At 44.8% G+C, this 27,760-nt stretch overlaps 1 protein-coding gene across 1 annotated transcript in view; it reads right to left on the bottom strand.

Moving 5' to 3' along the window:
* Spon1 (spondin 1) overlaps nt 1–27,760 on the bottom strand; it is a 332,365-nt gene that overhangs the window by 20,789 nt on the left and 283,816 nt on the right. Inside the window, exon 7 of the mRNA XM_008853516.3 lies at nt 7,987–8,051. Coding sequence (XP_008851738.1) covers nt 7,987–8,051 — 65 coding nt within the window. The remainder of the gene's footprint in view (nt 1–7,986; nt 8,052–27,760) is intronic.

Genomic DNA, 27,760 nt, shown 5'->3' with positions numbered 1-27,760 from the left:
TAAATCACAAAGGACAGAAACTAACTGAATCATCCACCAGTTGAAACTTCTATAGAATGAAAAGACGGGACGTGCTTAGTATTTCTAATCTAAAAATCCCAAATCAGAAAACTTTTGAGCAGTAACATGACACTCTAAGTAGAGAATTCCATACCCGGCCTCCTGTGATAGTCAGTCAAAATTTAGGTGCCTTAAAAATGTACAAAATTGCCTGTGTATAAGGTCTGTATTAAACATGTTGTATGTTGAGATTTGGGTCCTACCCCAAATCATTATGCCTATATAAAAATATTCTAAAATTTAAAAATCTCAGTGGGCCCTTCTCCAGGCTTCTGCCACTGTGACAAAATACCTAAAATACATATCTTAGAAGAACAAAGTTTTATTTTGGCTCATTGTATCACAGAGCTTGACCATGGGACTGTGGCAGTGAGAACAGCATGGTGAGTGACATGCTAGAGGAGGCAGCTCATCCCACAGTAGCCAAGAATCAGGGCTGTGGCTGCTGGGTCCCAAATTCTTTCCAAGTACATGCCTCTGGTGATTCAACTCCTAAAGGTCCCATGACCTCCCATTAGTGCCACTGGTTGGATACCAAGCCTTTAGCCTTCTGGAGGACATTTAAGATGCAAAACATAACGCATCACCCAAGATCCCAAGAAAAATGGCATGTTAGCAAGAATATCTTCATCCAATGTACCTGGTAAGTGTCAGTATCTATACAGAGATAATCCAAATCTGTAGGAAAAAGACCAATCCCAATAAAGTTATGAACAATTCATATCAAATGAATTAAAAATAGGGGGCAGGAGAGATGGCTCAGTGGTTAAGAGCACTGGCTACTCTTGTAGAAGACTCAGGTTTGGTTCCCAGCACCCACATGGCAGCTAAAAACTGTCATAACTCCAGTTCCAGAGGGTCTGATGCCTTCTTTTGACCACCGTGGGCATTGCACAACACAGGTACACTTACATACAGGCAGGCAAAACACCCACACACAGAAAATGAAATAAAATAATAAAATATTTTTAAAAAATTAAAACTATGTGAGAACATGGAGAAATATTTATCTTTTGAGAGTGTGGTATGGGGACAAGACAGGGCATTAAGACAGTCAGAGCTGGATTTGAATCTTGGTTCAGTCTCTTTTAGAAGTGTGATGGGTTTTAACCTCACCTTTCTTTGCAGTTACTAAATCTGGAAAATGGGTACATTGTACCTACCTACCTCAAAAAGTTCTATTGTGAAGAAACTGTTTCTCATGGTGATTGACAGTTAACATGACTTGGTAAAGGTCGATTCCTTTTCATTTGCGACAAAACTTCCAAAAATGCCACAGAAGAAAAGAGATGACAATGATTTTTTAGCTCTGGCTAGACTTTGATCCTCACACATTCTCAGTTGGTTTCCTAAAGTTTATAGTTCTGGCTCTCATCCATTCCAAATATTTTTTCTCAGTTGCAGAAACTCAGTTTAGCCACCAGAGGGCGCGCAAGCCATTCATTAGGCTGAAGTCCTGGGTTGGTGGAGCAAGGTTTGTGAGGTTCTTGCAGCATGGAAACACCCGGTTTGTAACCAGGAGGCGTCTGAGACTCCCAAGTCCATCTGGACATGCAGATCTACCATCTGCTCCCCCAGTCCAAAACCTGTGTTCTCTTAGCATCCCGGGAGTGTGGAACCTGGGCGAATCCTGCCTAGAGGCAGGAGGGGCCCTGAAACCTGTAGAGCTGATTTGAGAGAAAGATGTTTTCTGGTCTCCTGAGAAACCATAGTTTTAGATTTCTAGGGAAAATGATCATGTCTCTACATCACTGACCTCACAAACACAGGTTACTGTCTAAGTGGGAGATATCCAAATAGAGAGGGTGGGAATAATTTAAGGGACCCTACTCCTTTCCAGGAGATGAATATTTTCTAAAGTTCCAGTAATTCTTAGCGTTCAGACCACCCTGGAGAAACGAAGTAATAGAAATGCAGACTGGGTTGCAGGAAACGAAGTATTCTACTGAGGTGTCTGAGGAACCAGTGAAGGATGTGGGCTTTGTTCAGAATCTGTCTTTCCCTGTCTACCTGAATGCTGGGGTGTCGGTGCTCTGGCTTGATTTACTGAACTAAACAAGTCAGCAACTAATTTGTTCATTCATGGCTGTCCTTTGAGAAGGGGTGCTGGGGACAGAGATAAAGATTGTTGAAAAACAAGTCATTTTCAACGGACAGGACCTTGAAAAGTAGGTCACCCTGGCTTTCCATTGGACCAAAGAAGTTGGAATCCCATTAACCTTAATGGTGAAGGCAGGCGGGGCAGGGGGTAGGGTTGTTTGGGCAAAACAAAACTTGGCTGCATGTAGGCTTCCTAATTTGACTTCCTAATGAGATTTGGAAGAGGAAAGGGGAGTTGAGGCTATGGGAAAATCAAAGGAAAATTCTTTCCCTAACAAGCCCATAGTGTGGAGTAGAGAGGCTTTGGATGTCTGGGAGGTCCGAGTGTTTGCGATCAATTAATTCTCTTCCAATGAATCTCAGAAGTCTAAGGGAGGTATTCCAAGATGCTTCTTTCATTTTTTTTTAAAGGGAGTTTTTCACATTTTAGGAAAATAAAAATAAAAATAAAACAACCTCCAAACCAAAGAACACCAAAACATAAAACCCAACTCCATTTGATTTTTATCCCCTGGCGTTCCTAGCCCAGTAATTGGACGTTGGCAACAGGCTTGACAGGAGCTGTCTCACCCTGTTCTGCTTCACCTGCTGCATGCTGGGTTTCCCCTACCTTTTGGCAGAAGGTCACGGTGACCTTCGTGTCTGTGACTCCAGAGGACACTGTGCCGCCTGCCTTTGTTCTTCTGTCAGCTGGCCACACTCCCCGAATCTTCTTCTCTGGGTTTCTGGGGACCAGGCTGCCTTTGGCCTTTTTTTGCTGCTCATTTTCTGTCTCTTTTAGGCAAGTCCTCTTCACTATGAGGTGAGGGGACACTTTGGGACTCTGTCCTAAGCCCTTGATGTGTATTCTCAAGCTCTTTGTCATCTGTGCTCTTGGTACTGGCTGCCTCTCATTCATCCACGATTCTTAATTTTGCATCGGCAGAGAATTTTTGCCCTGCAATTTGAGCTACATAGCTAACTGGGTGCTTTGCCTCCATTTGGATGTTTAGAAGGCATCTTAACAACATAAAGTGGTCAGAGCTCATCTCGTGGGCTTTCCTATAAAGCTTCCTCTAATGCCCCCATCATTTGTGGCACTGCCAGGTCCCTAGTTGGGCCAGCCCCACCCCTGAGAAACGTCTTGACCACTCTGCCTCCTTCACCTTTCCTTCTTACTCTGTTGCCACAACCTGTCAGCTTTCCCTCCCACGTGCACTGCCCACTCCTCCAAACCTTGCTCCGTCTCCACCTCCCACTACCACCGTCCCAGCAGACGTCATAGTTAATTCCCTCCTGGCTCTCTGCAGCTGCCCTGAGCACCCACCTCACCCCATCCACTGGAGCCATAGTGTTGCTTTTTAGCTTTCAACTGCCAATCTGATCATATCTTCTTGCTTAAAACTCTTCAGTATAAAAGTTTTGTTTGTAATTTAAAAGTCAAAACAGTTTATTGGTTTATTTATGATTCATAATATCAGATTTCATAAGTACAATTTCAGACAAGTGTATAATGCACTTTGACCATATTCTCCTTTGCCCCATCCTGATACAGTTCCTAAATTTTTAATGCATGGTTTGACCCCACACTAAGCTCACCTTTGATTGCTGGACCCAGTTGTGCCATAGCCTTTTAATGCTCTGAATATGCCCTATTCTTCTGTCCTTATTTATTTTAAACTATTCATTTATTTATTTTTATTTTATGTTTATGAGTGTTTTGCCTCCATGTGAGTACACCCACGTATGCAATGCCCACAGAGGCCAGAATTATGGATGGTTGTTTGCTGCTATTTGAGTGCTGGAACTGAGCCTGGGTCCTCTGCAAGAGCAGCCAGTGCTCTTAACCACTGAGCCATCTCTCGGAGACAGCACCAAGTCTTTCTAATTCTTTAGGTCTTGGTCCATTGTCATTTCTTTAGGAAAGCTAGCTCTGACTCCCTTAACTGGGCCAGGATCCTCTTTACACATTCTCATGATGCCAAGCTTTTCCTTCTTAGGTATGTCATAGTGTCGTCATTTGTGTGGCCATTTACTAAATATCTCTCCCCACTGAACAGCAAGCCCCACAAAACACGCTTACAACAGCGTCCTCAGACTTCTCCATGGAGCTTGTCTTTGGTGACCTTTGATAACTAATGAATCAATGAATTATTTGAGTCATCCTTATTAGAATGATGCAGGTAAGACGAGGTCAGGTTTTGCTTCTTGTTATTTTGAGACACAAGTCATTTATGACTCTTGTCACACTGCTAATTTCAGGATACCCAAAAGGCTGTCCGGAAGGTATGTACAAAAAAGTGAGAGAACAAGTGGTATTTACTTAATCGAGGGATCTCATTATAGAAAGAGTGAATGTGTTGCATTAGGGTCAGTTGTCTGGGTATAGTTGGAATTCTCATTCTACCTCCGATTGAACTAGAGGATTGCCAGAGGTACAAATCTCAGTTTTACCATCTGTAAAAGGGGGTTATTGCATGGGGTCACCATGAGGATTGAGTGAGAGAATGCCTCTATAGAAGTGTCTGGGTAATCGGGCACTCAGTAGCTGCTTACAGTGAAAGGCAGTCCCTTGCTGTCTTTGCTCTCTCCTTCCTGAATGTTTTGAGACCTGGGATGCTCTAGGAATCAGGCGCTTCTTGGCATGAACAACTGTGGCTCAGGCACCTCCAACCCATCCCTATCCTTACAGCTCTGCCCTCTTAGAGGCCTCAAAGTGAGGGTCTTCACATGGAAGTCTTAGAGCCTGGACCCTAGAGGAAGCTGAAGAGAGACCTGGGCAGACAGGACCCGGGGGACCTGATTGCTAATTGATGTCAATTATGCAAAGGGGACTGGGCATCTTTAGGAGCTTACATGGTGTTTTCTAGAGGAGAGGAAGGAGACACATGGAACAGGAGAGAGTTCGGGTCAGCCCACCCTGTCTCCAGTGCTACTCACTGGGGGGGAAAGGCACTTCCTGGATTGCTGGATTTTCTGCTGGCCTGCTGTGGCCTTCCTCACACAGCAAGGCTTGGCGATCTAAGAAGGCAGAAAGGTCCCGTGCAGACGGCAGCGCTACTCTGGGCAGCCAGCTGTCCTTCCAGCCTTAGTCTGGATGGCCTTAGTCTCTGGCCTTCCAGAGAAGATTGAATCCTCATCCTAACACTTGCTCATCTGGGCAGATCAAGGCTCAGACACTGCATCTTGCATGTTCTGTGCATATGGTGCTGTTTGGATTAATGCAAAGGGTAGACGTAGAGTGGCAGAGATCTGTTAGTTATCTGTGTGTACAGGGTTGGCACACAGTAAGGGATGAACCACTGTTGGGCTGTGGAGTTGAGTGGGCGTGCGCCAGGTGCTTGGCAAAGTTCCCCGCCCCCGGCAGGAGTGTGAGTGCCCCTCCTCCCTTGGCTTCTGCTCCGGCTTGGAGAATCCTCCTTTTAACACCCTGTCTCTCTTCCCATCATTTGGGGTTTTCCCTCTCCATGGAGCAGGACTGCACACCGTCCCTGTGTGTGGCTGTCTCCTGTGTGAGCACTGCTAATGGAGGAAGACAAGCCCACAGAGGTTAGCCACGTCCTTCCTTAGAAACTATTCTCTGATGGGGGCTTCCAAGCCTTATATCCTTAAAGGATGAATGGAAGTCAAAACCTAGCTGAGGAACTGTTCAGGGTGGCCAGAGTGAGGTGCCAATCAGGGAGCCATGGAAAAGAGCCCATTGGAAAAGAGGCAGGTAGAAAGTGTTATGTTCACTGTAGATCACTAAGCTCAATTACAAAGTGTGAATGTGATGGTTAGCTTTTATTTTAAAGGAATTTCTTTAAATTTTTATTTTTTAAAATTGTGTGTGTGTGTGTGTGTGTGTGTGTGTGTCTGTCTGAGTGTAGGTTTGTACACGAGTGCAATGCCCACAGAGGCCAGAAGAGGTGTCAGACCCCTTGGAAGTGGAGTTAAGGTGGTTGTGAGCTGCCTGATGGGTGCTGGGAATTGAAGTTGGGTCCTCTGTGAGAAAAGTACACACTCAACCTCTGAGCCATCTCTCCAGTCCCCAGTGATAGTTTTAATCATAAACTTGTCACAACCTAGAATCATATGAGGAGAGAGTCTCAACTGAGGAATTGTCTTTATCAGGTTGGCCTGTGGGCACGTCTGTGTGGGGCTGTCTTGACTGCTCATTGCCGCAGGAAGACCGTTCTGAATGTGAGTGGCACCATTTCATGGGCTGACCCTGAACTGTGTAAGAGTGAAGGAAGCAGGCTGCAGCAAGCAGGCAGCATGGGTGAGATCATCTCTCTCTGCTCTTGACTGTGACGTGACTAGCTGCTTCAGGGTCCTGACACTGTGACTTCTCTGCTCTGAGGGACAGTAACCTAGATCTGTGAACTGAAAGAAATCCCTTTCTCTCCTAATTTGCTTTTCACCAGAGTATTTTATCACAGCAACAGAAATGAAACTGGGATAGTGGACTTCATTCTGGACAGTAAGGGTCATAGAAAGACACTTCTTAGGGAGGACACAAAAAGTGTGGATTCTTAAACGGTCACTCATGACAGCACAGATAATGAATTGGATTGGAGGCTATACAAGAGGAAAGAGGTAAAGTGGGTCAGGAAGGAAGAGCTGATGGTGGTTTGAATTAAAGGCAGAAGATACTGGGGAAGGACTGGTTTGTGAGCTATCAAGAAGGAAGAATAAAGGGGACTTTATTCTCAAAATAAAGGGGAGTCACTGCACTTTTGATGCTTCTCCACACGAAAAAGAGTAGTTTGTGTGAAGGTGATGAGTTCCATTTTGGACATGATGAGCTCAAGGTCAATGTGGGCCATTCATGGAGAGGCAGCCCCCAAAACTGATGAATCTGTGTGTCTGTCTATCTATCTATCTATCTATCTATCTATCTATCTATCTATCTATCTATCTTCTATCTATCTAACTATCATCATCATCTATCATCTATCTACCTACCTATCATCTATCTATCATCTATCTATCTGTCTGTCTATCTATCTATCTATCTATCTATCTATCTATCAATCATCTATCTTCTCTGCCTTTCTATCATCTATCTATCTATCTATCTATCTATCTATCTTTCTATCTATCTATCATCTATCTATATCTATCTATCTAATCTATCTATCATCTATCATCTATCATCTATCTTCTCTCTCTTTCTATCATCTATCTATCTATCTATCATCTATCATCAACCATCTATCATCTATCTATCTATCTATCTATCTATCTATCTATCTATCTATCTGTCATCTATCACTCTATTATCTATTTACCTCTTTCAGTCAATAATCTATCATTCTATTGTCTATCTATATATTGATCAATCTATCTTTTATCTCTCATCTGTTATCCATCCATCATCTGTCCATCTGTCCATCCATTCATCTGGGACAGCAGTAGTTTTGGAACTGTTAGCATTTTCCTGGCCATCAAAGACTCTAGGACAGAGAACATCTCTAAGGGAGGATAAAGTTGATAGAGAAGAGATAGGGACTGAGAACAGGACCCAGGGAAAGCCTGACTTCCCATAAATCAGAATTGCTTAGGGTGAGCACACCTGTGTGTGCCCAGGACACTGAACATAGATATGTTAAGTCTATTGGACTGGGGGCACGAGGGAACACGCAGTAGTTAATCATATGTCTGAGCTGGGTTCTCTGAGTTGAGGACCACCAAAGAGAGCACACAGGAGACTTCCCACATGGGTAACACCTCATTGGCTTGCTCTTCTGAGAGGTTATTACTGACTTCAGTGGCATAACTGGTATGAAGTAGCCAGTGGGTAGGTGGCTCTCAGGGCAGGGCTAGGATGGGCCAGGGCAGGGCCAGGGTGTGTTTGGTACTTACACATTGAGAGGCTGCCAGGCAGGCCACTGGGCTTTGGCTTTGATGACAGTGAGGACCTCATCACTCTGCAAGAGAGAACCACACATGTTTACTGCAGAGAGCTGGGCTCATGGTAACAAGAGCAATTTGGTGTGGTGACGTTGCCCGTCTTCATTCCCTCATGTGCTATTGATACTCTGCCTGGCTTGGTGTGGTGCCATTTTTCCCCTCAGGATGGGGGACCCCAGACACTCAGTAATTCCAGGATGTGGCACTGAATGTCCAGTGTATTGACATGGCTTGGATATGTTTAGCCCACCCCCCACTGGAATCAGCTGTGACTTGGAATTCACATTGATCGGCCAGGCTTTTCTATACTCAGCATGAAGGGCTGAGTCATGCAGTCAGTATCCAGACACTAAGAGGGGCCTGATGCAGGCCGGCATGGTCAGCAGGCTCTGCATGGCAGCCAGAACGTCAACCTTAGGATCGTCACTCTGAGCCTGTCCTGCTGTGGAGACTCGTTTCTTTGGACAAGGAGGCCAGAACAAAGTCTGGGTTCTGTTTTGACTGGAAGGTGTAGAGATCACCATTACAGCATGGGGAACCTCAAATAACTTTCTTGAGAAAGAATTTGATAATTATTAATATTTTGAAGATAAACATATGGTCATAATGAGGCAAAAATCAGAACTTTGAAGATCTACTTGACTTGATGTTGAGGTTCAGTTGGGTTTTAGTTTCCAGTTACACACTGAGGTGAAGGGTGTCCTGGTCAGCTTGCACAGTCTCAGATTCACCCTTGACTGGGCTCTACCAAGAATGGAGTTGACTGGCCCTGGACAGCTACCATCCCTTGGCCTGGGCCCAGCAGCTCAGACACTATCATCCATTATACATAGGAAACTGCAGAATGTTCCCAGCTGGGAACCCAGGGCCCTGAATTCTAGGGAGCAAGGGGAGCAGGGACTTAGCTGACTGCCTCATGGCTACACACCAGTCCTCAGAGCTGTGCTTGGCAGTAAGTGCCTAGGACATATTTGGGATGAATTGATGAACTTCTCCTTGGCTAGGAAACATGTCTAGAAATTACCAGAACCCTGGGAAAACTGGAAAGAAGACCAGAGGTGTTCTCCAGGTCAAAACCCTTCTGGGCCTGAGGGCCTTGACTACAGTCAGGGAACAGGCCATGTAGTCGGCGGTGGGCCTCTGAGAGGAAGGGGGCTTAGCCAGACCCAGTTTGACTTGGACCTCTTGTGGCTTGGCCTGGATGAGGAGAAGGGCAGGAGAGCCCTTGGGTCAGGATAACAGAGTTCACAGCCTCTTTCTGAGTACAGGCTCCCCAGGGTGCCCACTGTGGGTAGGAGGAAAGAATCTTAAACAACCCCACAATTGCATGCATAGACAACCCCACAATTGCAGGTCTGTGGGAAAAGCATCTTCCAGCCAATCTAAGTGGTTCCATTTCTCATGGAAGACTGGTTTGTCTACAATGTATCTGCTGATAAATCACTTGGGAGTGAGGAACAGAAGCTGTTCACCACAAAGTCACACATGAAACGGCTGTGAAATGCCAGCTCTATATGACTCTACAACCTCCATGTCTACCCAGGGCCTTTCATCTGGCTCCAAGACATACCCCTTCTCCTCCAACAGCTCTTTACAGGTCCAAGGCGCATGTACTGGCTGCCTGAGCCCTCAAAACATCACTAGTTTTTTCCAGCTCCAATCCTCACCACACTCAGAACCCAATGCTTTCTGCAATTCATGTCCAAAAATCTGACCAATCCATCTCCTACCCCAAACCATCAATGACTCTCCACAGTTTGTAAGATCATGTTTTGCTTCCTGCCTTTTGCCCACATGGCCTTTACCATCTGGCTCTGGTTCTACTTTTATCTCCGTTTTCAGTTTCAGAATAATACACACTTATGGTAGAAATGTGACAGCATCACAGAAGCTCACAGTGTGAATGTTGAATATGTTCTACTTCAACATTCACCTGCCTGTGTCTTCACTCTCCAGAATATTACAGTGTGGTTTGTATTCTTCCAGACTTCTTACGTGCCTGTTAGTGCACACACGCACAAGAACCTTACATCATACCGAATGTCTTGTTCTATACCATGACTTTAACGGTTTAATGGTTTTCGTTAATACTGTATCATGGGAACTTTTCTGTTAGCACATACTATAGATTCAATATAAACAGAACAAATTAAATTTTTCCAAGTATTGGAGATCTTCAAATTATGACAAGCCAGTTCAGGACATCAAAATGAAACTTAAGATACCAGGTCCAAGTACCGAGATGCTGTCTGCTGACAACCTTCTTGTCCTTGGACAAATAATTTACTAAAAAATAGAATCAATGTGGGTAGAGTGGAGGCAGCCATAGAGCCAGCTGGGTGTACAAATTCACCTTGTTTTACTATTAAATCATGGTTTTGGGGTCCCAGCTAATGACATATTGATTTTGCTTCTACAGTATATAACTTAACAATAGTCCTGACTGTCCATTAGTGCTAGATTTTTCTGCATTATTTTAGATGTATGGATGCTCTAAGGATGGTGGGTCTGTATGGTGTCAGAATGATGGCTTCTTGCTGTAAATGGGTCAGCCCAGTGTTTACACATCTGTTGCCTTAACTATAGCTTACAGTTGGCTCCTTTTGTGATAATTCATGTTATTTACTGAAATAGAAAAGAGAATGTATTCTGGGGCATTAATTTAAACACTAAATATATTTCTGAGATATGGTAGCTCACACATACAATCCGCACCCTCAGGAGGCTGAGGCCAGAGGATCTTGAATTTGAGTACAATCTGCGTTATATAACGAGACTGTCAGAAATATACAAACAAACATACACCCCCCCAAATTCTAATTTTTTTTGTCTTTTTTGAGATGGGGTCTCCCTGTAGCCCCAGCTGGCCTGGCTGGAACTTACTATGTAGACCAGGATGGCCTTGAACTCAGAGAGATCTGCCTGCCTCTACCTCCAGAGTGCTGGGATTAAAGTCATGTGCCACCACACTCAGTCAAAATTCTAAATATTTTTACTACACCATCCAAATTCTCTGATATCATGTATCATGTAAATCCTACAGGATTGGAGACAGCCTGACTTATTCATGGTCGTATACAAATATTTGGCTCCCCACAGTCACTCATAAAATCACATATTATTCTTTGTTTCTTTCTCTTTAATTTCCTTCTTTTTAAAAAAGATTTCTTTTTGATTCTTTTTGTTTACGTGTATGCATGGATGACCGTGTGAGTGAATGCTGTGTGTGGGGTGGGGTGGGGGGTGGAGGGTACCTGCAGAGGCCAGAGGAAGGTGTCAGATCCTTTGGAGCTAGAGTTTCAGGCATTTGTGAGACACCTTATGTGGGTACTGGGAATTGAACTTGGATCCTCTACAAGAGCAGCAAGCACTCTTAACCAATGAGCCACCTCTCCCCCTGAACCTTTTTTGAGGTAGTCTTGCTCTGGAGATCAAGCTGATCCTGAGCTCACATCCTACTTCAGCTTCCTGAGTGCTGGGACTGCAGGTGTGAACCACCATGCCCCACATATTTGTTTTTGATTGACACAGACTTCCATACCATAATATTCTCTATTTAACTAATAACCACCCATTCATGTGGATATTTGTTTCCAAAGTGATACTATAATGAAAATTTCTGTGCAAATTTTGCACCTCCAAGTGTTCCTGTGTCACTGAATGAGCAAATGATGAAGACATTTAAAATTGTGGATGGGGCTCTCCAAATGTTGTTAGTGAGTATACATCGATCCAGCTTTACCACTCCTGGGCATATATTCAAAGGACTCAATATCCTACTACAGAGATACTCATTCAGCCATGTTTTCACAATAACTATGAAATGAAGACAACCTAAAGTCCCACAGCTGATGAATAGATAATGAAAATGTGGTACATTTGCACAGTGGAGTTCTACTCAGAAGGAAAGAAAGATGAAATAATGACACTTGCAGGTAAATGGATGGAACTAGAAACTGTTATACTAAGTGAAGTAACACAGACTCAGAAAAACAAATGATATATGTTCTCTCTCATTAGTGGATCCCAGTTCCAAATCCTTAGATGTGAGTATATATTCTGATATAACTGCAGGAGCCAGGAAAATGGAATGAAACCATGGGGGGAGGGGGGAGAAGGATCCAGAGAGAGGGGGATAGTGGGAGACAGGTGTTATCAAGGGGGACATGGGGAAAATGGAGGATACTTTAACTGGGGGGGGATAGGGAGGGGTATATGGGGGAGAGAGAGGAGAGATAAACAATGCTTAGGTGGTATGAAAAGGGAAATGTATTAATTCAAAAGTCTACTGAGAAATACACAGACTATATATAATATATGCATATATTTATATATGTATATATGAGTGCATGTGTATATCTGAAGGCTATATAACAAAAACACAGTGTCAGACAGGGAAGCTTCCCTTACAGTTGTTGATCAAGGAAGTCCAAGAGACTCCTAGAATAACACAGGCTATTGCCACAGCAATAGAACTTGAAGGTAAGACTCTATTGCTGAAGACAGGACATGCTTTGGACACAGGACTTGGAGCAACTGAGTTGGAACTAACCTAGACTTTTCCTCCCTGAAGACTAACTCTCATAGTATTAGAGGATACTATGCAAACTGCCAAGGGAGAAAACTAATCAATGATCCCATTCAGCTGTAAAGTCTATGAACCACAACAATGACCGGCTCAGCAAATGATCTATATTAGTACAGTAGTGGGGGTAATCAACAGGTGTCTCACTGGACTTAAGCCCCACTAAGTGGGAGAGAACACACATGTGGTACTGTAAACATAGCCAAATATACATGGTTGGAGAGGTCATAGACCCTAAAGAAAAATCTACTTTTGTTACATCCCTAGAGCAACATAATTTCTTACTTTATTCTCAATATGTATCAATATGGCCCTCTCACCATTCTTCAAAGAAGCTTCTTTTTGCAACAGATGGATCTATTTCAAAGTTTTATAGATGGTCAAATGCAGAGAATAAGTGTCTGTGAGGTGCCCTAAGTCCCATATCTAAAATGTAATCTATATACTTAAGGCTCAGGGAACACAGTGGAAGAGAAGGGGGAAAGAACGTTAATGCATCTCCCAACTCTCATCAGTGAAGCTTTATCACGTAACAGCTGGTGATTAACCCAGAAAACCACACCTGGCCAAAGCACAGAGAGAATAAGAGACTGCAGAGTGCTTATCCCTGAATAGAAAACCTATAACAAACCTCTGCCACCCAAGGCTCAGGGACCATTATGGAAGAGGTGGTGGAACGATTGTAAGAGCCAGAGGTGGTTGATGACCACAACGAAACAGTTTTCCAGCCAGCCGGGAAGTTACTCATATGAACTCATAGCAATGATATCAGCACAAGTTCCATGCCAGCTCAAGCCAGACAAAATCCCAGCATAAGAGTGGGGAAGTAGGGAAGAAGCCCAACTTTAGCTGAGAAAGTACTGGCAACTGATAACTGTTGGGAGAGAGAACCAATTTTCTGTAAGGGTGTGACGATAAAAATGTTAACCAGGCTCCAGTGAATGGATGGACCCACATCAAACGCCAATTGAGGTACAATTTTGACTCAGTAGCTCTTAATATATATGACAGAGTACATGAAATCTGGTGGGGGGCTAGAGGAGTGCAGATGGGGAAGGGGGTATAAATATGATCAAAATATATTGTATGAAATTTGCAAACATTCAATTAAATTCTTTTTTAAAAAACAAACATAAATTTACAAAAAAGCAAATAAAACAAAAAGCAACATAAAAAAGAAGATATGTGTGTGTGTGTGTGTGTGTGTGTGTGTGTGTGTGTGTGTGTGCATGCCCAGGTCCTCACAGCTTTGTGAACACTGTTTACTTAGTGAACAGCTATTTACTAGTTTAAAAGGCTGGAAGGTAGTGTGGTTGAGGGTAAAACTTTGAACCTGGATTCAAATCCTGACTGCATAGTTGGCTAGTTCTGGGTCCTCTGTCCTGTCTCCTGATGCCCCTGCTCTTCTTACCTGTGACACGGGGTGCTTGGACGGAGGGGACGGGATGGGGGGGATGGGACGGGGCGGGGGGACTAGATGACATGCTCATGTGGCCTACTGATACAGGGTCTGGCTATGGGAAGAGCTCTAGGGAATTTAGCATCACTCTTTTTCGTAGGTGCAGCCACAGCAAGGCAGCATTAGCCCTGAGTTGCTCTGTGAGTTCAGAAGGGAACTCGCCGTTGTACACGCAGAGCTTCCTTGTTTAAAGCCAAGCTCTGAGTCTTTGTGAGCAGCTGAGAGGGCGTTTTTGTGGCCAAGAGAGCTGGAGATGGGGCCACTGGGGCTCCAGGCATTTCATATTCTGGAGAATGAAGGACTTAAATTCAGAGTAAGCAATCGACACAATAGACTTAAATGAAAAGCTTGTTTTAACAAGTCTCTAAGGCACAGGGAGGATATTTCAAGGATCCTTAGAGCCCTTTTATATCTCCCACAGGACCTTTTTCAAATGAAATACTTCAAGGCATCCACAATTTAGGCCTTGTTTGGATGCTGTTAATACTTTTCCTAAGATGTGCCAATTAAAATAACCCCCCAAAGAAACTGCAGGTCACCCATGTCTACCTTCCACTTTTGGTAAACATGTCGGAAACACAGCGACAGCTGTGCTCACAGTGCATGGCTACTGGTGCTATGTGGGAAAAGCACAGCCCTGAACAGGCTGTGGACCCAGGTCAGACGCTGAAAAATGACAGGCCAGGGGCAGGCGGGAGGCAGAAACGGTGTCGGTGTTAGGAAATGGGAGTGTGGGGTCAGGGTGGGGCCTCAACCCCGTGCTGGTCCAGCCGTGGGCTCCAGGGCCAGCGCCCCGCAGCCTGAGGACCAGGCCTGCAGCCAGACACTGGCTGAGTCTCTGCGGCAAGTCTGTTTCCGCGCCTTTCTGACTCCACTTTGACCTCATCTTCCAGTCAGGCGCCCCAAACTATTTCCTTGTTCTAAGGCCTGCTTCTGACAGCCTCGAGCGCTCATCTCAGAGTCTGCTGATGTTCCCACATGCCTCCACTCCACAGAAAGGCAAGTGGGATGATGCAGTTGGTGATGTAGTTGGTGATCAGAGATGGATAGGAGAGGAATTTTGAAATAAGCACGTAACAGCAACAACAGTCATTTATTACTTCTGTGTGCTAGGCTACAGCTCCTTCAATCACGGGATCATGTGACTGAATGAGGCGGTCGTGAAAAATTTGGTAATAGTAAAATATATACATTATATATATGTTTATATATAGCATCTGAATGCACAATGATCAAATGAATGCAAAGCTAATTAGAAATGAAACGCCCAATGAATCTGACATGCTTCTGGCAGCACTTACCTGTGCTGCACTGGATGACCTAATGGCAACCTTGGTTCAGAACGCACAGTGAGAGCACTTTGCACTATGCAAGCTGTCACACTGCCAAAGAATGCTTGGCTCAGATTCACAACTATTACACATTATGAATTGCAATGTTACAACGTACACACAAAGTTCTCTGTTCTTATGGAAACATAATGGTTTAAACATGGAAAACAAAGATAATATTTTCTTACTGTCCGGCCTCAGCATGAACACAGCAAATTAACATGCCTTTGTATTGTATTGTAATACAATGTTTGAGTTTAAAAATTGCTTTTTGGGTTGCTGACTTGAGCATCACATAAAAGCATTAACTGAATCTTGGTGTGTGATAATAACAGAATTTCTGAAAAAAAGCAATTTCTGAAATGGCACACAACATACTTCTGCCATTTTGAACTATGTATTTATGTAAAGCAGAATCCTTGATATTGATGATTATAAAATCAAAATATTGATCAACTTTGAAAAATGCTGAAGGTGCTCCATGTCCTGCAGTATCAAATATTCAGCAAAGGGTTCATTCTTTATGTAAAAATAAGTAATCACATCCATCTCATGGAGAATTTGTTAGTTTTTAATAAATGGTAAAATTATATGTGGTCAATGAATTGTTTTAAAATAAAATACTTCATGAGTTATTATCAGCAAACGGGTTGTATACTTATATGCCTATATAAGTATACTATATACCCAGTGTCATATAAAATTTTCTCCTGCAAAAAGAGATTGTGAATGGGAAGAGTTTAAGAAGCCCTGTGTCTAGTTACTTAACTGATGCCGTGATAAAACAGCATGACCCAGGCCACTTAGAGAAGGAAGAGTTTATTGAGGCTTATGGTTCTAGAGTGATAGGTGTCCATCGTGGTAGGGGTAGGGTGGGGGCATGGCAGGCGGTGGCTGGAACGGAAAGCTGAGCACTCACATCTTTAGAATACACGGGAAGCAGAGCAAAACCGGAAATGTGCAAGGCTAAGAGCTCGCAGAGCCATCCCAGCAATGTGCTTCCTCCAGCGAGGCCACATCTCCTAAATCTCTGCAAACAGCACCACTAACTGGGAACCAGTTGTTCAAATATGTGAGCCTCTGGGGACATTCTCATACAAACCACCGCACCCTGTATCTGACAGCTTGATAATTGTCTATGTATGGTGTCTCATTTAATGCACACCACACATTTGCAAGGCATGTATATATTTTTCAATCTACAGAAACACATTTATTTGGTCAAATTAATTTCCCAGATAGACAATGGCTAAGCTAGAGTTTAAACCTCAGCCTGACTCCAGATAACCAGGTAGATGGGAGCTAGGGGTAGGGTATAGCCCAGGAGAGCTGGCTTCTAGCCTAGGAGGCTTAGCAGCCTATGTTCAAAATACTGTGAAGATGAATGTTATCCTGAACACCACCAGGTGGGTAGGTGGCACTGGGTGTGGGTGGTGCCGTGGGGTGGTGGGATAGGTTCCTTGAGTTGGAGAAAAGATTCTACTATAGAGAGGAAACCTGGAAAATACCATATGCACACACAGTGATTCACATGTAGATATAGACCTCACCTATGTAATACCCTGAGCGCCTCCATTTTGTGTAAGTTTAACTGGTCAATCATCTGGTCATAGGACCACCCTTAGAAAGGCGGGTCACGCTAAATAGACGGGTGGAATACCTAGTGCGTTAATGAGATAGAGTTTTTCCTGCCTGGAACCCCGCCTACTGGCACAGAACTTCCTAGCTCCAGCCATGTAGTCTGTGAGCTGTGAATTCTTCAGGGAAGCCTTTTCTTCTTCATGGCTTTCTTACTAAACATGCTTTCTTTAAGGCTTTGGGCTGTTCCTAGCATCTTGCATTTCTTTACTTTTTCTCTAAAGCATCCTTCTCCCAGCCACGTGGCTGCCAGTCAGCCACGCGCCTGACCTCTCAAGCTGGCTCTAAACCTGCATGGCTTCATGGCTTTCTTTCTCCCCACCATTCACCTCCTCAAGGCAGCTGCCAAGATGACCAGCTCACCTGCCTTGAGGATTTCTTTTTCTTTAAAATTCTAATAAAATTGTAAAAGCTTAATTTGGCTGATTTGGAACTTCTTGAGTCTGGGTCGTCTTTCCCGGTGGCCCCGAACTCCATAACACCTGCTGTTGCCCGTCAGTCTGCTCTTCACAGAAGCCTTTGGGAACTGCTGTCCTTCTGTCTACTGCAGATGAGAAAACTAAGGCTCAGAAAAGCCAAATGATGTGTTTACAGTTGCCAGGGAACACGGATTCCAGCACGGTGTGCCTGACCCTGCAGTGAATGCACCGGCTTTCTACCTTCCCTGACGTTCTTTCTTCTTGCTCCTTCATCTGCTTGTGTTTCAAGCTCTGGTGACCTTGGTTGGCAGTTTTCTCAGAGGAGCCTCTTCTGTCAGGCACAGGCCACTGGCTCCCTCGGGGAAGGAGAGCCTGGAATCCTGGGTAGAGACTCTAGAATTCCTAGTGACTACCATAAAACCATCACTCCTGATGGCTTTTAGCTCTGAAGGTAAGTTCTGCATCCCTTGATGAGCAGCTGGAAATGAACCATTTTATGAGGTGATAACAGGGTTGTAGCATCTTTAAAATCAATTGTGCCCAACAGTAGGCTCCCATCACTTCAGAACGGGTTTATTGGGTAATAAATAACATCAGACCACTCCTCTCTGGTGGTACTTTACAGTTTGCCTGGGATCTCCTGTGGCCTTCACTGTAGTCCTTTGCAGAGATGACTTTTATAAAATGGACATAATCTAGACTAATGACTTTTAATTAACCTTGGCAAACTCAATAAACTTTGTGTCTTGTGACCTGGGCATTTCCTGGGAGCCTCAATTTTGTACTCTACTCAAGAAGATAATGAATGAATGTGGGAATGCTTGAGAATTAACATACCAAAGCACTGAAAGCCAGCACCCATCTTCATTGCCCACAGAGAAGACTAGGAAGGATGTTGACCTTGGGTGAATGAGATACTTTAGAACTAGGGATAAAAAGTCTGGGTGGTCTGTGGATTCAAACTTGTACCTCCCCAATGAAGCTGGAGAAACCAGTTTGAATACAAATGTGAGTGAGGCCTGACTCAACAGCACAGTTCCAGGAGACAGATAATTCCAAGAGATATCTTGGGGGGATGAATGTCCTCTAAGTTCTTAAAATCTAAATTTAAGAGTCAGGCTTTTTTGTTCAGGTCATAGTAATGTTGGTGTAGCAACACTGCAGTCCTCTGAGGTAGGTAGGTTGGTGCTTGTTCCCCAGTTTTCAGACGAGGTAACTGGGTCTTACCTCTCCTCTGAAACAACTTTTGTGGGGTCACCAATGACTTCTCCATGCCAAGGGCAAGGGCCACACGCAGTCCTCAGTTCCAGGACCACTTAGCAGTGCTTGACACGGGGGTTACTCTCTCTCCCTTGACACACACTCCTGGGGCTTGGCTCCTGAACTCACTGCCTCTTCGTTTCCTTTGGGCCTCTTTGGCCACCCCTTCTTGGTTTTTCACTTTCCTCTAAACACTGAAGTCCCCTGGGCTCTTGATTGCGATTTTTTTTTTGTTTTTTGGTTTTTTTTTCTTTCTTGATAATTTCATCTAGTCCAAGCCTTACATAACCAACTACACTCAAGGTTTCTTTTTTTGATACTTTATTTTTAATTAAGTGTATGTAAGTGTATGTGTCTCTGTGTGTTAGTGGGGGTATGCACATGAGCACAGTGTCAGTGGAGGCCAGAAGAGGACGTCAGATCCCCAGGAGCTGGAGTTACAGGTAGTCATGAGCTGTGTGACGTGGGTGCTGGGAATCAAGCTCAGGTCCTTTGCCAGCGCAGTATATGGTCTTAACTGAAGAGTCATCCCTCCAGCCTCTGTACATGTGTTTTAATCTTCTATCCCAATCTTGCCTGAGCTCTGGACTTGTTTATCAGCTGTGCAGTGCTTCCATCTGAGACCAAACCTCTAATTGTCCCTCCCTACTCCCTGTTCTTCTTGAAGTGTTTTATTGAATGCTAATGTTCCTGGTGCTCATCCTTGGGGTCTCTCTCATACCCCACATGACCCATCAGCACATCCGGTCAGCTCCAATTCTAAAACACCTGTGCCATTTGGCCACCTTTCCACCACCAGCCCTGCCACCACCCTGGCCTGAGCCACCAGGCCTGTTCTAGATTGCTGTCACTGCTTCCTAGCAGGTCTCTCTGATAACTTATCACCTTCTGCTATGTTTTGCCTGTGAACTGAAGGTTTGTGCTTGGAGACTTACTCCCCAGGGAAGCAGTATTAGGAGATTTGGTCTGGTAGGAGGCCCTTCTGTCATTTGAGAGTGTGTCTGTTAGACTTTGGCTACAGTTCTCAGGAGAAGATGGTCATGAAAGCTGGAGCAGGGCTTCTTAATCCTTCTCTGGCAAATGATCACATGCTATATCTGCTCCCTACATCACCCTCCTCTATAATGTGATACCCACAGGAAGGCCCTCCCCAGAGCAGAACTGCTGCAGGTAACACTATTAAGATAAAAATCCAGAATATGAAACCCAGAATATGTTCAACACTGACCCTCCAAACCTGTAAGCTTAACAAACCTCTGTTCTTTATAAAACGGCCACCTTGGGAAGAATTACACTATAGCAATGAAAAGTTGACTGATGCACCTTCCCCCAGGCCCTTGCCCTTCTTCACATGGCTGCCATATGCTGCTCCTTTGGTCAAAAGCCCCTGACTTTGCCCCTCATGCACAGCAGGCGTGGACCTTGCCACACCCCTTGTGATCTGCCCGTCTATCACTCCGCTCACTGCACCTGTTACTTTCCCTTCCCTCTGCCTCAGCATCCCAGGCACCTTGTTTTGCTCCAGGCAGGTAATGTGCATTTTGCACTGGCTGTTCCCTGTACCCACAATGCTGTTCTCCCAGATATCAGAGCACCTGCTCTTTTCCCTCCTGCAGGTCTTTACTCAAATGTCCCTTTCTCAGTGAAACCTCTGATGACCACTGCAGGATCCCACCCGCTCCTCAAACCAGCACCTCTGCTCTTTTAGCTGAATATGTTTTCTCTACATTTGTCATGGCCAAACTTACTGAACATTTGCTTATTAAGTTTCCATCTCCTGCTGGAATGGGAACTCCGGGAGGGTGTGCCTTTTTTAAAAAAGTTTTATTTGTTAATTTTATTTTATGTGTATGAGTGTATTGCCTGCATGTATGTAAGTGCACCTGTGTTATGCAATGCCCGTGGAGGTCAGAAGAAGGTGTCAGATCCCCTGGAACTGGAGCTACAGATGGTGTTACCCACCATATGGGTGCTGGGAATCGAACCTGGGTCTGCTGCAAGAGCAGTCAGTGCTCTTAACCTCTGTGCCATCTTTCCAGCCCCAGGTGAGTGTCTCTTGCACACTGCTGTACTGTCTGTGCTGGGAAAATGCTCAGCAAATATTGAATGAATGGGAGTTTGGGATGAATGAAGAGGGGGCCAGTGTTCCTTTGAACCCCAATCCACTTGTACTGCACTGGTCTAGGATGGGACCAAAGCTGTGACATGAAGTATTAGCCATGCGGGCCATCAGCAGGAGCCTGTGAGAGTTGCCAGGCTGTCAGAGGAAGGGGAAGGGATGGCACACATCAACTAACTGAGGAACTGTGGTGTGGTGGTTAAGACTGATTATCAACTTGACAGGCTCCAAAATCACATCTGTGACAGGTTTTCTAGATTGGGTTCATTGAGGTAGTAAAACCCACCTTGAATGTGGACAGCACCATTCTGTGAGCTGGGGTCCTGGACTGAATAAAAGGAAAAAAAAGAGCTAAGTGCCAGCATTCATCTCTCTCTGTTTCCTGGCTGCGGATACAATGTGACCAGCTGCATCCTGTTCCTGCCGCCATGCCTTCCCATTGTGATGGACTGCACCCTCAAGCCATGAGCCAAAATAAACCTTTTTTTCCCTTACATTTCTTTTGTCAATATTTTTTTCACAGCAATGAGAGAAATACTCATGGTCTGAGCTCACAGGCTCTGAGTGAGCCTCAGAGTCACCCCAGATACCAGGTGGCCATGCATAAGTGCCCATTCCACACCTTGTTCCTTGGGAAGCAGCTGCAATCCCAAGTTGCTGTCTGATCAGCTATTTCAGAGCCAGGGAAGGTATTTGAAACCCATTCTCAAATCGACAAGAAGATGATGCATTTGTACAGAATTCTTTCAAATTCAATTTCTTTCTGTTTCCTTTTCAAACATAGCCTGTAATTCCAATGGGAAAATGGCATTCTGCTCACAGATAGCGATTTTTCTGAGATGGTTTGAGGGCAGCAGCTCAACAATCATGAAACAGAAGAGGATGGATCCTGAGACCGGCCCTGGCCCAGCCCACTGTCCCTCCAGCCAGGGCTGCCTGTGGAGGGCCGGCAGCTCCGAGGAATCTGTGCCACCTCAAGACCTCCCATTGCCACAACCATCTGCTTAGTGTGTCCTTTGGTTGGCTTTAACTTCATCTTCTGTTTTTTTATTGTGTCTATGTTCACTACAGCCCACCAGCCCTCTAAGGCTGAAGAGGTCAGTGGGATGAGGCATGTGCTGCTCCTGTATCACCAGAACCTTACATCTGCTCTTCTGAAGCTCTACCTTCCCCATCTTCTAATCATCTCTAATGATGAGTGAAACCTTTGTACCAGATTCTCAGCTGAGGGGTAAAAGACCAGGCCAGGAGATGCTCTAACATTTTGGAGGCGACAGCAAATGTATATCAGACAGAACATGCTAAACAGGGGCTGTCTGTTTTCTTACTTTTTTTTGATTTATTCATTTTTATTTTAGGTGTATGAGTGTATTGCCTGCATTTGTCTTCCAATGCCCATGGAGTGGGATAGAAGAGGTTGCTGGGTCCCCTGGAACTGGAGTTATGGATGGTTGTTAGCTGCTATGTGGGTACTGAGATTCGAACCCAGGTCTTCTTCAAGAACAGCCAGAGCTCTTAACTGCTGAGCTATCTCTCCAGCCCAGGCTGTCTGTTTTCAAACAGGAGTGTCGGCAAGAAATCCAGGCCACCACCCATGGAGGACAAGCCACACCAGGACTGGTGGGAGGTGCCTCCATGCATAAGGGCAGCTTGGCTTTCAGAGGCCTAGCCCTGGGTGGGAGGATCTGTGTGGTCTTGATGACACGGCCCTTGACATTCCTGCCTTGTTTCCCAGCCTCACCTTGTATTCAAGCGACAGGTCTCAACTCTGAGGCCAGCAGTGAGGACAGTGCCCTGTATCCCCAGCACTCTCCCCTACGTGTGGAAGGCAAGTGCTTCGTCCATGGAGCCATCTCCCCAGCCCTTTCCATGTGTCTTCTCAACTGGACAGTGAGTAGACTTTTGAGGTGGGCCTTGTGTGAGGGGGATGCTGTGGTGGAGGGTAACTAAAAGTTGGTTGCCGAGCTGGGCACCAAGGCAGCGGCCAGAACAGTGGGCAGAGGGAACCAGAGAGTCACTGAGAGCCAGAACTCATAAGATAGCTGCTGATAGATTCTTTACTTGATAATTTCAAAGCCTGTTAGTCTTAGTTAGGAGAGGAGTGCCTTTAACATAAAAGCAGTTTCAAAAGGAATGAGAATTTATGTGCACATCAAAATCTCTCCATCTCCAGCAAGAAGCTTCTGACCCAGACATTGCATCGGCAGCCTGTTTTGCTGGGTCCTTAAATATAATAACATATCGCTTCATCATCTCCTTTTATCCACTGATTTCCATAAAAAGCTTTCAAATTATTAAGTAATGAAGCTCCAAATGCCCTGGACTGGAAGTAAGTATGTGGAAGGTTCTCTGCACATCAGAAGCAAATCAGGTTCCTGGGAATGTTGCTTTCTTAAATTGTGCTATTTAAATGCAAAGTAACAGCTCTCTTAAGTGGTAGAGGCTTAACCCTTTCCATTCCTGAGACCCCCACAGAACCCAGGCTGGAGGACAGACTTGCGGAAGGACTTGGGCTGCTGGCTGGCACTAAGTAGAGACCCCTATCGGAAATTTCGGATGTCCCACATACATAGTCGGCCCTCTTCCAGGCTCCCTGTCATCTTGGCAGGTTCCCTGATTGTGAACATTCCATTTTAGTTACTATTGCACCACAGAGGAGTTGGGGAGCAGTATGTTGGAATAAAGTAGACTGAGGTTCAAATCTTGGTTGCACTGCAGTGTTGTGCAAGTTTGAGGACACTGATATCCTCTCTGAGCCTGATTATCTGGAAAACACTTTTACTGAGCTCCTGCACGGGTATACTGGGCTCGGGTGGAACAGCGGACGGGATGCCATTCCCTCTCCTGTGAAGCTTGTCCGTAGGTTAACAGCCTCAGGAGTAAATGGGTAATGGGTGAAAAGGTGAGGGAGAAAAATGAAAGTGCTGTTTGTTTAGTTATATCTGCAGAGGGCTCCCCTCTCTCCAAGTCAGTTCTCACTGCTATCCTGCCTCCCATTAGACACTTAGCTCTACCTGTCACCTGTCAAGCCCAGGTGTCCCAAGTCTTGGGCTTTTTTGTCCTGGGCCTCTTGATAGACAAATCCTTTATAGACAAGTAGGATCACTGAGGAGTAATAGACATGAACACGTCCTGTTTATTCTTGATCTGTGGCAAAGCCCTGGCAGGCTTTTTCTCCCACTGGCAAAGTCTCTTTTCTGACTGACCAGTCCAGATCAGTTTAGATAAGATCAAGGCTAGACCTGGATGTATCTCATTCAGCTTAGAGCTGTGATCTTTGGCTCTCTCAATTTTAAGCTTACCAATCCAAAATTAGGGGAGGAGAACCAGCCCCATATTAGCAAAAACACTCAAAAAGGCCCACTTTAAAACCTAAAACACTTAAAAAAGCTCTCCTTGTAGACTTTGGATTTTTCTGATTCTGAATCCCCCTCTCCATTTCTGGAGGGATTTTCTCAGTATGAGTGTGTGTGTGTGTGTGTGTGTGTGTGTGTGTGTGTGTGTGTGTGTGTGTGAGTGTGTGTGTGTGTGCGCGTGCGCTTCTTTAATAAAGTTTGTTACCTGTTGCTGCTTTCTGTTGTCTTTGAGGTATTTTTTCCTGCCTTTTAAGTCTTCAATTGGGGGAGACAAAAAATGAACCAGATCAAGAGCCCTAGATGGTAACACCTTGTCCTCAATCAATGGCTCTTCTGAAACCTGGCCCAGGCCCTGGACTCTCAACCCAGCTCCTTCCTCAGTCACACTGCATTCTTTTGTTCATCCAAGTGTCTTCACACCCATCTCCTAACAGGGACTTGATCAAATCAATGAGTGGAATTCAATAAAGGAAAGTTGTTGCTGCCAAATGTTTCATGTACATTGCAAAAGAATGTGGATATGACCATGACCCGGAGAAGGACTGTCACATTGTGGAGGTTTCACAGCAGAGGAATGGCATAGGTGCCTCTAAAGGTTCCACTTTCTCAGAGTAAGTCTGAGGAAGGTTGGCTGTCTCGTAGTCTTCTGAGAGCTATAAGCAAAAGGAATTAATATCTACTTATTTTCTCAGTTCTCTATGGGACTGTAAACATTTAGTATTTTTGTGAGAGTTTATAAACAGTGTGGGGGCTGGAAAGATGGCTCAGTGGTTAAGACCACTGACTGCTCTTGCAGAGGCGCTGGGTTCCAGCACCCACATGGCAGCTAACAACCATCCATAACTCCAGTTCCAGGGGATCCGACGCCCTCTTCTGACCTCTGTGGGCATTGCGTGACATGGGTGCACTTACATACTTGCAGGCAACACACTCATACACATTAAATAAAATTAGAAAGAATGTATGCATATGTTTAGAATGCCCCAAAGTCTTCTAATAGAGTTCCATTGGGCAATTCCACATTTGTTCACAGGCACTGGCACTGTATATAATGCTATGGGGGGGGCAGCACAGTAGATGCTGCTGTGGCCCTCTTCAAAAGGAAGGGCCGACTTCCTGGTGGGAAGAGTGAAGCTACAAGTTGGCTCTTAGCTGTGTTGGCTGGATAAAGCTGCCTCATAGTGAAGTCACATCCTCACCTACTCCAGGAGTGGCCCTCATCCAGTGGCACCAAGCCACCTCCAAAGCAGGGCCCCTCTGAAGAACGTCGTCTCCTTCTTCACCTTCCTGCCTCCTCCCTCAGTTCCAGAGCCATGGTTCCCAAGAATGAGCCCTGGTAACTGTTTACAGGAAGTAGAACCCAGTGTGGTAGCTGGGGGAGAGCAGAGGGAGTCAACAAATCTCTGAAATCCTTCCCAGGTGAGGCCCATGAATGTGTCAGTGCTGGGAGACTGGAGAGGTGAGTCAGCCTAAAGGACTGGGGTGTCTGGGAGCCAGACTCTGATGGGCCCGGAGCAGTGGTGAGCTTTGTGTCTTGATTGTGAGCAGTCATTTAATACTCACAGAAAAGCATCACCCTCCACATTAATGCAGTGATCTGAATTAGCATTTTAAAGGGCTTGCGGTCTATTTGCATGATTATTAGTATCATTATTTTGTTTTTATAGTCTTCTGAGAGCTATAAGCAAAAGGAATTAATATCTACTTATTTTTGCACATATTTAAATAATAATACTATGATGAAAGCAGCTATAACTCAAGCCTGTGTGCTTGCAAAGCCCTGAATTTGCCCTTTGGGATAGGTCTACATAGGACTCAAGCTTAGGAATTCTCCACTTTTGCGATAGCATGGCATCAAGAGCCTTGGTTTGGAAGCTCTGTGGTTTCAAATGTATCCTTGGGCATGCCACTAAATTCTTTGAGCCTTCACAGCCTGAGCTGTAAATGGGGCTAATGATCAAAGACTTGTTGCAAGACGGAAAGGCTCTATAGTTGAATACAGAATTCTCACACAGTCCTGACATGATATAAGTGTTTTATAAACAGTAGCAGGAAGAAGAGTTTCAACAGCAAACAATGCACTCTCTTTAAGCTCTGTCCAAGCCAGGCCTGGAAAACCCTGATGAGTGGCAGGAGGATGGGCAGGTAAGTCACTTCCAATAGAGATCCAGATGTTCTTCACTGAAAGTTCATCCACTGGATTCTAGTCAGCCTATGTACAGTCTCTCCCTTAAAGCAGATCTACTCTCCCTCGCCTGGCAGTGATCAGTTGCTAATAGTTCCTAGGCTAGGTCTGGGGCCTGCTGCCCATTTCCCCTCATTCTATGCTGGGTTTTTGTCTGATTGAGTCAGCATGGGTCTTATGCATGCTGTCACCACTGTTGCAAGTTTATATGAGCAAGTTCCCCGTGACTGGAAAGCCTCTGTTTTCATATGTTCATGCACAAACCCTGGCTCTTACAATCTTTCTGCCTCCTCTTCCACAATGCTCCCTGAGCTGTGGGTGGGTGAGGTATAATATAGGAGTCCTATCCAGGGGCACAGACTCTACAGACTTTTATTCTTTAAAACTGAGCCACTTTTGGCCTTCTGTGTGCAACACACTCCGTTGCATGAGGAAACTTCGCTGATGAGAACTGAGGGATGTATTTGTATTTTCACCCTGATTTTAATCCTGTAGGACTCATTTTGGACAACTGACTCTAGAACTTTAAGAGTCACCAAATTGTCTTAAGTCACCAAATTTAGGGTATTGTGTTAGGCAGCAATAGAAACTAATAAGCCCCACTTTCTACAATCAGTAGAAAGGAGAAATGGGTAGAGCATGGCCATTCAAGGTTGAAGAGCTGGCTTGGGCTCTGCCTCTCCACTTCCTGCTGTGTGCCCTCAGGCTGGTCAGCAAGCTCTCGAGCTCCACGCCCTTCATTTCCAACACAACTTAAAGTTGTGAGGTTAAAGGTTAGAACACCTTATAGACTATAAGACTATGCAAACTACTCTATATCTATCACCTATCTATTTAGCTATCATCTGTCTATCATCTATCATCTATCAATCTATCTATCTATCTATATCTATCTATCTATCATCTATCATCCATCTATCTATCTATCTATTTATCATCATCTATCTATCTATATCTATCTGCCTACCTGTCTACCAGCTGAAACAATCTCTGGCAAATTGGGATGGACTGGCTGCCCATCTGTATCTGGAATCATCAGTATTACTTTCTCCAGGACTCCTCTGTCCTCTCTCCAGGTCTCTGCCTGACTGTGGGTATTTCTTTCCACCCTCTCTTCTCTGCACTAGGGTACCTCCAGTGCAACCACTCTCCAAATCAGCACAGACGACCCACTTTGAGGCATTTTTTGGTCTCCAGGCTTCTTTCTGAAATCCCAGGTCCCCTGCAGAACTGGCCTCCTTGCCTGTACATTGGTTGGTTTGTGTTCAGGAAATGCAAACTCTGCTTTTTTGTTTTTAAAGAATAAACTTAAGCAAATTTACAGCTCCTGGAGAAATTCATCATGGCTTAAAAAAAATATGCAACAAATTCCAA

Source organism: Nannospalax galili, unplaced genomic scaffold (assembly GCF_000622305.1).
Source record: "Nannospalax galili isolate Female #2095 unplaced genomic scaffold, S.galili_v1.0 scaffold44, whole genome shotgun sequence".
Taxonomy (NCBI): domain Eukaryota; kingdom Metazoa; phylum Chordata; class Mammalia; order Rodentia; family Spalacidae; genus Nannospalax; species Nannospalax galili.
Note: the sequence above shows the minus strand (reverse complement) of the source record. Positions and strands in the feature narration are given on the sequence as shown.